This window comes from Ammospiza nelsoni, chromosome 1, assembly GCF_027579445.1.
Source record: "Ammospiza nelsoni isolate bAmmNel1 chromosome 1, bAmmNel1.pri, whole genome shotgun sequence".
NCBI lineage: Eukaryota > Metazoa > Chordata > Aves > Passeriformes > Passerellidae > Ammospiza > Ammospiza nelsoni.
In genome coordinates, this window is record NC_080633.1 from 21,160,152 (window position 1) to 21,172,314 (window position 12,163).

General features: G+C 39.7%; 1 protein-coding gene across 1 annotated transcript in view; it reads left to right on the plus strand.

The window, feature by feature from the left end:
* ST8SIA6 (ST8 alpha-N-acetyl-neuraminide alpha-2,8-sialyltransferase 6) overlaps positions 1 to 12,163 on the plus strand; it is a 45,398-nt gene that overhangs the window by 20,881 nt on the left and 12,354 nt on the right. The window contains exons 5-7 of the mRNA XM_059475331.1: positions 5,724 to 5,868; positions 8,115 to 8,227; positions 9,372 to 9,464. Of these exons, the coding sequence (XP_059331314.1) occupies positions 5,724 to 5,868; positions 8,115 to 8,227; positions 9,372 to 9,464 (351 nt within the window). The remainder of the gene's footprint in view (positions 1 to 5,723; positions 5,869 to 8,114; positions 8,228 to 9,371; positions 9,465 to 12,163) is intronic.

Sequence of the window (12,163 nt, forward strand, 5' to 3'; positions counted from 1 at the left end):
TGTGTTTGGTTCTCTTTTATGTGATTTTTATTTTTTGTGTCTAGGGTAACTGAAAATCCAGAAGGAGGTACATCTGTGTAAGCATTACTGGTGTCAGTAATGTGTGGGTGCTTTATAACAGGGCTGATATGATACTGTTTTTGCAAACAAACGTTCACTTTATAGATGTTTGTAAATGATGACTTAAAATCAAATAGATTTACATCATTACTGGAAAAAGTTTGTCCTCATCACTATTAAAATATTCCAGTTGTTGAAATTTTGCACCTTGCCTAGGCAATTTCTTTTAGTCTTTCTTTCCTAATACTGAACTTAAGCTTTCTTTAGAGCAAATTAAAATTGTTTTCCTCACCTTTCCCACCATAGCCTTAAAGGACAGTTGAGCATCTTTTATTTTAACAATATTTTGATACTTTGGCAGCATTTCTCTCCATCCATTTTTCTCCTCCTCCCACCCCAGTTTAGTCCAGTGCATAACAACAGTGAAATATTCCACGCTGTTCTCAGCAGTGACAAATGCCCTCAGGCCACAGCTCCACTTGCATTGGTGTCATACTGAAGCATTTTCAATGGAAAAAGCTTGGTGGAATGGAAGTTTTTAAACTCTGCAGAAGCTTTTTACATAAAGACAGATTTCACACTCATTATAGATTCTTCCAGTATCACTCAGAGTAAAGGCAGTGCTGGCTTTTGAACCAGCTGAGAGAATCTGCTAAGCCTGGACCGACCATTGATTGTTTTAGCCCTTGTGATTGGTCCACCCTGAGTTGTTGGAGATGTTGAGATGTTTGCACTATCTTAAGGATGTGTGCACACTGTGACTTGTCAGCAGGCATGTGCAGCTTGTTCAGAAGGCCTGAATCAGCTAAAATGCATATATTCATACTAGAACAGAACCAAGATTTTGCTGCTATCTTGGCTACAGAGCAACTGCAGGAGCTGCAAAGAAACTCTATCAGCATATTTAGAGCATGTGTATTCCACTAAATACAGTGGACCATCCATATGAAGTGTTTGTTATGCAGAAAAGTTTGGAAACGTGTAACCAAGGCAACAGCCCTCTGTTACTGCCAACAGTTCAGCATGGAAAAACTGCATAACAGCTGGAAAATAACATTATTTGGCTCATCTCACAAGCCATACGATTTTGGTAACTTTCTTCAAGAAACCATGATTTTTGTAAGGTGTTAGTGGCCACGAACCTGAAGAAATTATTTGGATGCCATAGGCTCAAAACTCTGTACCAGCTGAGAAACAATGCAAACTTGGGTCCTGCATCCTTTGGCCACAAAGGAAAAAATTCAGTGAAAGTGTATGGTGAGCAACGAAAAACATTCTTCTGTGCAACTATATTTGACTCTATGTTGTCTAATGTGATCAGAACTTCCCAGACAAATGCAGCACACCCCTCCACTTAGGTTATTGACTAAGGTTATGACTGTACTTACTGGGTCTTATGAGATATGTATTACCTGGCAAAATGGTGTAGTCTTTTATCAGGTTCTGATTTTGTTCCTCACTTATTACAAGTGACTGTTCTAGATAATGCAGTCAAATCCCTTTCTGCTTATCTTGGCATAAGAAATATCTGTGTTTGGAGTTATGCCTCAGGATTTAAAAATAACTCTTAGATATCACTCAGCTCCAAATCCTTGCAGGAGAACTGCTGGAGGAAAAGGCTTCTCCAAATAAGAAACTGTCAGCAATAACCTCTGCTGCAGAGGAGATATTTTCCAAAACTAGTGCCCTACAAAACTTGGGTACTTTGACTCAAGCATCACCTTCAGTCTGCACTTGTCATGCATGATTGGATCATAAGCACCCTTTGTTCTAGGGCAAGCCCACAGTCTCTGATAAAAGCTGAACTTAAACCTTCTTACTGTAAGCTACATTGATGTTCTGAAAGCTCTGAGATGGATGCTCAGCCTGTATAGCAGCATCCTATCTTCCAAGAGCTGCTTCCATATCTCAGGGTTTTCTCCCAGTCAGAACAGACAATGTGTATCACTTCCTAGTCCAAAAAAAAAAAAAAAAAGTGACTTCTGTTTGGTGCTGCTTTAATTTGAGCCTTGTTTCTTGTCCCACCATCTTAAGTTTCCCTCTCCCCAGGTGGCACTATACACGAGTTAAAATGTTGTCTTGGCTTTGCAACACCTCACACACAGCCTTGTAGGATATGTGTGTTAATCTTAGGAAGCAAATGCTCTTCAGTGAGTCCTCAGCTCCTGACAGACCACATATGAATGACATTAATACTCTGATGAAATTGCAGTAAGAGATCGCTTGAACTGCCCGGTCTCTACCCCTTCCTCATCATTTGCTGTCAGTTGTAGATTACCACGTGTCAGAGCTTGTACAAAGTCCTGTGTGAGCAGATTGCTGAACTCACTGCCATGGGTGTTGCTGTCTGCAGTTACGTGCATTCCCACTGGAGCTCTGTGCAGGGATGCTTGGGCACAGTGGGATTCTGTGTCATGATTTGATCTAAGGAAAATGTTTCTATTGTTACCACCAAATTTTTAGCATGGATATTTGTCATTATTCAGTATGTATTCTCTTGTTCTTACTGTGTTTCTGGACTAGCTGGGCTCTGTTTTATTTTCTCAGTGAATCCATAATTTTAATTTAAACTATTACTTTCTTATTAATTCTGATACCTGTTTTTCTTCCACACTGTTTCTGCTTTTATTGAAGCACTTGTTCTTGTGGAATGAGTAATAAAAAGCAAAAACATGTCATCTCTATTAATGAATGGGATCTGTTATCAGCTTGCTTTTCAGGGTTTGGTAGGCATCACACAAAAGAGCTCTTTTACTAAATTTGGCAGGAATATTCTGGCATTATTCCTTCTCCTCTGAATGTCCAGTGGTTGACACAGATAATGTTTAGGCCTACTTCATTTAGCTTCAAGAAAATAAACAAGGAAATCAACATGAAGGGTTATGTGATTCCTCATTTCCATGTGAGTGCCAGGGAGCAGTGAAGGACAGCTGCTTCCTGAGGGACAGGGTGTGGGATCCCAACACAGTAACCTGGCCAGAGAGCAGAAACTGGTACCTGGGCTCGTCCCACCCCTAGCCAGGAATAGGGCAGCCATAGCCCAGGCATCCTGGAAAAAAGGATGGACACAACTGGAGACTGGCCCTGCTGTGGTGTTGCTGGGGCAGTGACTGATGGCTCTGGAAGACTGAAATAGGGTCTTGGACTTTAGGCAGGATGGGGACAGCTCCAGGGTGCTGGGCAGTAGTGAGGCTGGGTAGTGCCCTCAGGACCTGACAGTGAGATCTGAATCCTCTTACTGCCACAGTGTTTATTAAGACTAGACTGTGCTGATTATAGCAAAAAGTGACAAGAAAGAAAAGCAAGTATGCTCCAGTCAAAAGTCACTGGTTCTGTAACATCCAGTGTTCCCAGACACATCATTTGACTCTACTGCCTTACTGCACCCTTTTCACTTTCCATATATTTAAAGTACTAGATACACACAGAGAACTGTTCTCACCATTGGGTGTCTCCTGACCACCGAGCACAGTCACAGTTCCATCCACAGCCTTGGACCTTGTGGTTCTCCTTAGCCCTGCCCCTTAAGGTTTTGAGCAGGGTAGTGGGAATCACCATGTTTGGGGAGTGGAGTCAAATGCAGCTTAAGGAAATCTGAACCCTACTGGTTCCTCTCTCAGGAGTGTCATTTCCTGGTTACTCTCTTAGTGTGGGTGTTTCAGATCTGTGCTATCCCAGCACTCAGTCTTTCCCAGTGTGTTCCTCACACGCCTGGGAACCTTGCCTTGGAGGAGTTGGAGAACTCAGTATGCAAAATGTGTTAATATATACCAGTAAGTCATATAACAACTGAACTAGTCCTTCCTTCCTTCCTTCCTTCCTTCCTTCCTTCCTTCCTTCCTTCCTTCCTTCCTTCCTTCCTTCCTTCCTTCCTTCCTTCCTTCCTTCCTTCCTTCCTTCCTTCCTTCCTTCCTTCCTTCCTTCCTTCCTTCCTTCCTTCCTTCCTTCCTTCCTTCCGACACTTCCTTCCGACACTTCCTTCCGACACTTCCTTCCGACACTTCCTTCCGACACTTCCTTCCGACACTTCCTTCCGACACTTCCTTCCTTCCTTCCTTCCTTCCTTCCTTCCTTCCTTCCTTCCTTCCTTCCTTCCTTCCTTCCTTCCTTCCTTCCTTCCTTCCTTCCTTCCTTCCTTCCTTCCTTCCTTCCTTCCTTCCTTCCTTCCTTCCTTCCTTCCTTCCTTCCTTCCTTCCTTCCTTCCTTCCTTCCTTCCTTCCTTCCTTCCTTCCTTCCTTCCTTCCTTCCTTCCTTCCTTCCTTCCTTCCTTCCTTCCTTCCTTCCTTCCTTCCTCCTTCCCTCCCTCTCTCTCTCTCTCTCTCTCTCTTTAGGTTTTTCCATGTGCTGGACTATGCTTCAGTTACATCAGAAACATTAAATTATTATTATTAACATTTTATAATAATAATTAGTATTTTATGCTATTTTTGTTATTGTTGTATTTTCTCTGTCTACACTGTTGATAAAGTGAAATACAACAACTTCTCTTAGCTTTGTCTTACCCCATTAAAGTCAGCTCACTTTCAGGCAGAATTTAGCTTCTAATATTTAACTAGTTTCAACTATTTGTTCTACTTTACACATTGAAACAGTATGAAATTAAACTTTTCTATTTGGCTGTAATGGTAAATTTTTTTCTTCTCAATTAACCTTCAGTGTGGTATTTTCAAAATTCTGGGGAATTCTAAGACTGTTTTCTCTTAATTGTTAGTAGTTCTCTTAGTATCTCACCTAATGAGAAAGCTGTGTCCTAGCAATTGATACATAATGTTTGGCCATGAATATTTCAGCCTTACAGACTGAAAATCAGATCCCACAGCAGCAGAGAGGATGTGGTTGCCTATAGCAAAATAAATTATAGTGTTTTGGGTCTGATTTCAAAGGTCTGATGGGGATTTTAAGATAATTTCATTTCACTGCTAATAATGTAGAATGTTTGCACACATAATATTTTTATAAGTTTGGAGGTAACAGGAATTGTAAGATGAGTAATAGTCTTCACTCCCACAAAGGTTTGGGTGAATCCCTTCCATTTTAATTTATTTAAGGACTTCTGCTAGGTGTTTTGGGGAGCAGCTAGGCTATCTGTCTAGCACATCTGTCTTCTTTATGTGCCAGTTGTGATGTAAATTATTTAATGCCTGTGGTACTGTGCACAGGAAAATTGTAATGAACAGTTGCAGAAATTAATTATTGATTAATTGGCTTGCAATCATTTAGATGTTCACTAAGTACCACTGCCAGTACCTTCCATCTTGATCTCTTTTATCCCCCTTTTTTTGTTCCTTCTTCAGCCTTCTAGTTTATTACAACCACTTGTTCAATATTGGTGAAAATCACATTTTTAATTCTTTGGGGACTGAAGTCTCTCAGTGTTTCTATATTAATCTTAGCAATTAATAATATTGAGGAGATTGATTACAACTTTTTCTCAGTGGGAAAAGGAGACCAGGAGATAAAAAAGTTATCAGTTCTGGTTAGATTCTGAACATTTGCTATGAAAATGGACTTGTATAACAAAGCAAGTCAAAGGAAAGGACATCATAGAAGCCTTTTGCTGCTAGTTAATTCAAACTGGTGTTCATTGATCTGGTTCTCTAGCACTGCCTTTCTACTTATTTGCCTCTCTTTGAGCAGGTTTTGTTTGTTTGTGCTTTTTGCAGGTCAGAATTAGCTTCCTGCTGTGATGCAGTTCACAATTTTATTGCTTCTCAAAACAACAGCCCACTGGGAAGTAACATGAGTTATGAAGTGGACAGTAAAAAGACTATTCTCATTACACCGGACATTTTTAAGATGCTGCCTGTGGTAAGAACTGTATATTTTTCATGTTATTATAATCACAGTATATGTATTTTGGGTTAGTAATTGAGAGACTGTAATTCCTCTGGAAGAGACCCATTAGCCCCTGTATGCACTTCTTTATTTGCCTTGCAAAGTGTTGTTTTGTTGTTTTTTTTCCCTTCCACTGCAGTGGTAGAGGTATTTACAGGTATCATAGATCATAGGTTGGAGGTCGAGTTGCTATAGAACACTGGCTTGGCAGCCAGTTCAGGAGCAAATACTCTGAAAATGTTTGCCTTGCTTTTATCATTCCTGTTTTTAATGGCACTTCAATCTGGAAGAAGGTTTCATATTCCTCATATGCCCATGCCATTTCCATTGCAGGCTTCCAGTGGGCATGTAAGTTATGAAAGATATTTTGGTGGTAAATCTGATACAGAATAGCATAGAACATAATAGAGTAGAACACAGAAATTTCAGTTGGAAGGGACCCTCAATAATCACATAGTCCAACTGCCTGTTGAATTCAGGGCTGACCAAGTTAAAGCAAGTTATTAAGGACATGGTCTGAATGCCTTTTAAACACTGACACCTGGCACATCAGCCACCTCTATAGGAAGCCTGTTCCAGCAACTTACCTTCCTCTTGGTAAAGAAATGCTTCTTAACATACAGTCTAAACTTCCCGTGGTGCAGCTTGGAACCATTCTGATGTGTCCTGTCTGGATATAATGGAGAAGAGATCAGCACCTTCCTCTCCCTCAGAGAGCAATGATATTACCTGTTCTTTTCTCCAAACTACACAAGTCCAAAGCCCTCAGTGACTTTTCATAGGACATTCCTTCCAGCCCTTTCACTAGCTTTGTTACCTGCTAGGGGAGGGTGTTTGCAGCAAGAAGCTAAGGTTGAGAAAAGGAATCACATTTTGTACCTCAAGATTACAGTAGACATACAATATCTTGAGACTAGACAAAGAGTTTTTATTTGGTTTCTTGAAGCTAAGAGCATATAGGAGCCCTCTTGCCCATCTCTGGCATTCTCAATTTGTGAGATCCCAGCTACCATGGGTCTAGTTCTTCCTAACACTGCTCTCAATCAGTCTTTACTAACTTCATTGCAATAGAGGATTGCAATTGTAATTCCAAAATTAAGCTGGAGAAATGAAAAAGTAGTATGCTTTATGTGCACATATACATGCTAAGGTAGCCAGAATTTCCTGGCCTTTGTGTTCTCCTACTATCCTTTCAGAGTTGAACAAAATATTTCAATGTTTTTGTGTAATATATTGCCAGGCAAATATGATATTTGCCACTTCCCCACACTTTTTGCCTTGTTCATAACAGTGTCCCTTCTTGCTTCTCTTTGGGCAAGCTGATGAGAGAAGAGAGGAGGATAATGCTTTCCATAAGCAAGTTTTGACTCACTTTTACAACTGGGTTTAATTTCTGTACTCAAAATATCCCAGCTGTTTGCCTCTGGTAAATGTCAGTGCTCCCACAGCAGAAGATGTTGAATAAGATGTATGAAAAGTTTCTGAGACTGGGATAACAGCCAGCTATATTAACGTCAGCTTAAATAGCCAACAATTTGCATTAATTTTCTAGGTTGTGAACTGTGCTGGTTCTCAAGTGGATGCACTTAGCTCCCACTCAGCTTCCCCACTGCAAGACAGCAAGCTGTAACAAGAGGAGGAGCAGAGAGGGTGAACAGCCAGGAACAGTAACCTCTTCTGTGTGCCCTCACATTCACAAAGAGTTAAGCCAGGACACATCATTATCCTTTACAGCATCTTCAGATTTCCCTAAATTCATTATTCTGCTTCAAATGTAACTGTGGTGTGACAAAAGTGAGGAGAATTTACAAAGTTACCTTCTATTACCTGAGAAAGTAAATTACTATATGACAACCTCCAGTCTGTTACAGTGCAAAGGAAAATGGGTAACTTTAAACTATCTTCAGTGTAAATTAGTTCCTTAGTTTGTCAAGGTTGCAATCCACTACTAGGTATTTTTAGTGTTAAGTGTATTTAAAAGGTACCCAGTTTTAACAATCCAGTGTTATTCTCTCAAAGTTCTGATAGCAGAAGTAACAGTTCTCTGTCTATTGGTGCCTACTTTTGGCTCTTGGCTGTCCAGGTCTGGCAATCCTGTGTGCTAAATGGTGAATGCTTCTACTGGGATTTACCAGTTTAAACCTGCAAGAGCAAATAGACACAAAGAAACAATCAAAACACTTATAAAGAATTGGCTGCATCTTTTTATTTGTTTGCAGTCCTCTCCTCTTTCAGTCTATCCCTTCAAGAACTGTGCTGTGGTTGGAAATGGAGGCATTCTGAAAAATTCCAGCTGTGGAGCTGAAATCGATAGTTCTGACTTTGTGTTCAGGTAAGAGCTGCTTCATTTTCCTGAACTGTGTCCCCCATTCTAAAAACTTGACAGGATTGGAAGTGTGCCAGTGCCAGTTTGTAGCAATGAGGAAGAATCTTGACAATTCGTTATTTCTGCCTCTTTAAGGATACTTCTGCTTTATAGTTTTCAGAATGCTGCTTTCTAATTAAAGAGCATGCTGGATGATACATGTATAATTTGTGACTGCTAAGTCACCTTGCAGTGATGTGAAATGTGATTATCTGAGAACCTGGCATTTCTGGTTATTTAACATCCTTTAGGAGATTGGTATTAAATGTCATATGTGTATCTCTGGTTTAACAAAGTGTTTACTTAGACATTGTTTGGCTCACCCACGTAGCTACCTAATTGCCCCAATATTTGTTTCATCTGTTACTCATTTAAAAAATTAAGCATTTATTTAAGTAGTGTTTTTAATCTCCCTGGACAGACTGGGAGAAAACCAGGCACACTCAGAGTGTAATTTTGCCCACTCTCTCAGTATGTGATTCACAGTTTGTAGTTCATGCAAAGAAACAGAGCAGCAGAGGGAAGGTTTCTTTTCTCAGTGATGTCCAGTCACACAGCATGCTGGATTTAATTTCCTTTTCTTATTTTTTCCTAAAATTTGAAAAACTAAAAAAAGAAAATGTCTTTCCAGTTAGATAAGTGTTTTAATAAAAATGGGAAGTCTCTGTACTAAGATGCTAAGCTTAGTAAGGGACTGAATTTAAGAAAATGCTTTCTTTACATTTTATAGAAATCACTGTTTCTGTGATAGGGCAAGTTATGCTGTTGTTAGAAGACACAGTAGAAGACTTTCAGCATTGTTTAGGCAACAGGGGCAATATTTCCTAGCAGCCAACACAGGGCATTCAGAGAGTCCTGAGATTTTGACTGTGCTCCTGGTTTGTGATACGATTTATGAAAATGAGCTCTCTGTGCCCTATTTTAACCATCTGCACAGTAGATTAAATATCTTTACTAGAAGTGCTGTAAGCCTTATTTAATATTTGTAAAGTGCTTAGACATCCCTAGGAGCTGACGTGAAAGTGTCATTGCACAAGAGAGGAATTTGCAAATAGTAACTGTAAATCATTTCTGGTGCACATCTCTTTAAGCAAATGTTTCTCAATTTCAGGTGTAACCTCCCTCCAACCACAGGAAACATTAGCAGAGATGTTGGCAATAAAACAAACCTTGTGACTGTTAATCCAAGTATCATAGCTCAGAAGTGAGTACTACTGCAAATCTGTTTCTGTGCAATGGTCTATAATTGTTTGATATGATTTAGATTTTCATGGAAATCCATTGGGATACCAGCATTGAGAGCAGTGCATGTAGATTATTTCATTAAGCCTTAGTTTCCATGTGAAATATGTGCTAGTCTAAATGGAAATCTTCTAAACCTGGCCTTTTTTGTAGCATAAAGGAGTCAGCAATACCCAGATTAGCAAGATACCTTGGCTGATACTAGTCAGCAATTTATGGCAGGGTAAAATTGGTGATTGTAAGCCCAAGCCTCTTCTTTTTCCTCCATGACCCTCATGACCCCAAGCATTTAGAAAGGAATTGTAATCATAAATCAGGACAGGCTGGAAATGTGTGTCTGACTCTATCAGCAGCACTGTGAGCATGTGTTCCTAGGTAATGGGCTTGGAGGCTGTTCTGATGAAGGCTGTTTCCTGAATGGAGGCCCAGCTTCTCTAATCCATTATTTCAATCCATATGAAAGCTGCTTGCTCACACACTTTTTTCTCAGCAGAGGTGGGGGTTTTTTTCACCTTCTTGATGAAAATAAAATCTAATAAGGCCAGCCTGACTAATCTGACATCTTCAGCAGGCTGGAACTGCAGCTTATCTATGAAAGGACTGCTGTGCCGTGTTATTTACTGCTTGCTAATCTCACTGTATTTTATTGTCTGTCATAACTGTATTGTCAAAAAGACAACATAAGGCAAAGCTTTTTTTTTATTCCTTGAAAGGAAGAAGGAAAAAGTACATTGAGTACATAGAAATTAATAACAGGCATTTTTCTTTGATTTGGGGATAGAAGTTAATTTTTTGCAATGAGTACTAACTATGGTAATGCTTACCAAAACCTTTTTTGACTTCAATCAAGATAAGTTATTGCTTCTCCAAAGCTAGATTTAGCTCATAGATGTTAGTGGGGCTGCACAGGGATATGAGGAATGGAAATTGTCCAGTGACTCAGCATCGTTGGTGACTTCTGACCTGATCCACAATTTTTCTGGGCTTAATCAAAGTGTTCTGCCACAGCTGCACTCATTTTTTAGCCAAATCAAGTCACAGTAGAGTTAATAGAAGTTACACTGAAGAAAATGGGAGATAAGCCTGTGTGAGGATTAAGTGAGAGTACAAGAGGACTTTTATGATTTTTAAAAAGTATTTCTTTAAATATTCAGACAAAACTGTAAATGCTTTTGAAGAAGCAGGAGGAAGCAGCCTGGTACCATTTAGCAAAACCAAGTTTGTTTCTTGTCTCAGAAGACATATTCCAACATTATTCCTTGTAATTTCTAATTCTTTGTTTGCATACTGGCATAGTCTGATGTTATTATTGTTAAGGGTAATCAGATTTTGAACTGTGTTTGTCAGGGTGTAAAATGTAGGTGAACTCTCTTGAAGAAAAGCACAGCTCTTATGTGTCCTAATTAAACTGGCCTACACTTCTTACAGTGGCAGAGCTGGAAAGGAGATTGAGACACTGTTGCATTGTCCAGGTTTCTAGCTAAGGAAGAATAGAGATTTGAATTCTGTCCTGGAGGTTCAGTATTTTACAGTGAGTAAAACCAGAGAAAATTCTTGTAGCAGAGGCCAGAAATTCACCCTTCAAACACTTTTCCTAGACATAGGCTCAGGCATTTCTTGCTCGTTTTGGCTGTGTGACTCTTGCATGCACATAGGTTCAGAGTCAAAAGGAGGGCCTGAGTCCCTCTCATTCATTTTGTTTCAGAGTCTGGTGGTAATGGCACTTTTCTGGGAAGTAGAAGCTGTAAGTTTAAACCCCTTCTGGTTGAGAAAGGGTGTATCACTCCTTGCACTAGTTCTGCAAGAGGTAACTTTTCCGTGAATGCTTTGAATGGAAATGGCAGTGGCTGCTATCCTCTGTTTCAAAGTGGTGCATGAAAAGAGGGTTTGAACCTACTTGAGTTGTGAAGGGAATTGAAACCAATTTTTCCAGCTTCTGCTGGAGGTGTAAAATTGAACTCTGATAGCCTTAAAAAGGTGAAAATACTGTGCTCAAATAGACAACTACCTACAAAAGAGGACTCAGTCCTTTGAGCTCCAAAAGGGGTGGTCCATATGTTTAAATGATTCAGAAAATTCAGACCTATAGAGGACATGAGTTGAGTTGCACCACTTCTCAGATAACTTGGGAATTTCACTAGTCAGTATTTGGGAGCACAGAATTATGCAGTGGTGAGAGCTAGGACTCTTTGCTCTTTGTTGGTGAGTGAAAGAATCTGAGAATAAATCCTTGTCCTTTGTGAAGTTAAAGCTCTAAGTCTTTACAGATCTCCATGTGTTCCTTTTGTAGTTGAAGGACATAAACAGGGATGCCTGTATTTTTAGCTATTTTAAAAGTACATCCTGCACTTGAGGACACACTAATCTTTAACACTCCAAGACTGCTCACATGCATCCTTGCATATCCACAAAGGGCAGACACAGAGATTTTGAAGAGAGATTTCTGTATACCTGTTGATGTAAGAAACAAGTTTCACAAAACGCATATGGTATATATTGTAGTGCATGTATTTTTAAACAGAGAAGGTATGAGCACAATTTTTTTTTGCATTCTTCCTGATTTCTTGAATTGATCAATTCTGTAAACATGTCCTAGTCTCATTAGCAGTGAATTTGATCTGCTTCAGTATCTCCTGTGTTGCCAGTTCAATGCTATGTAGT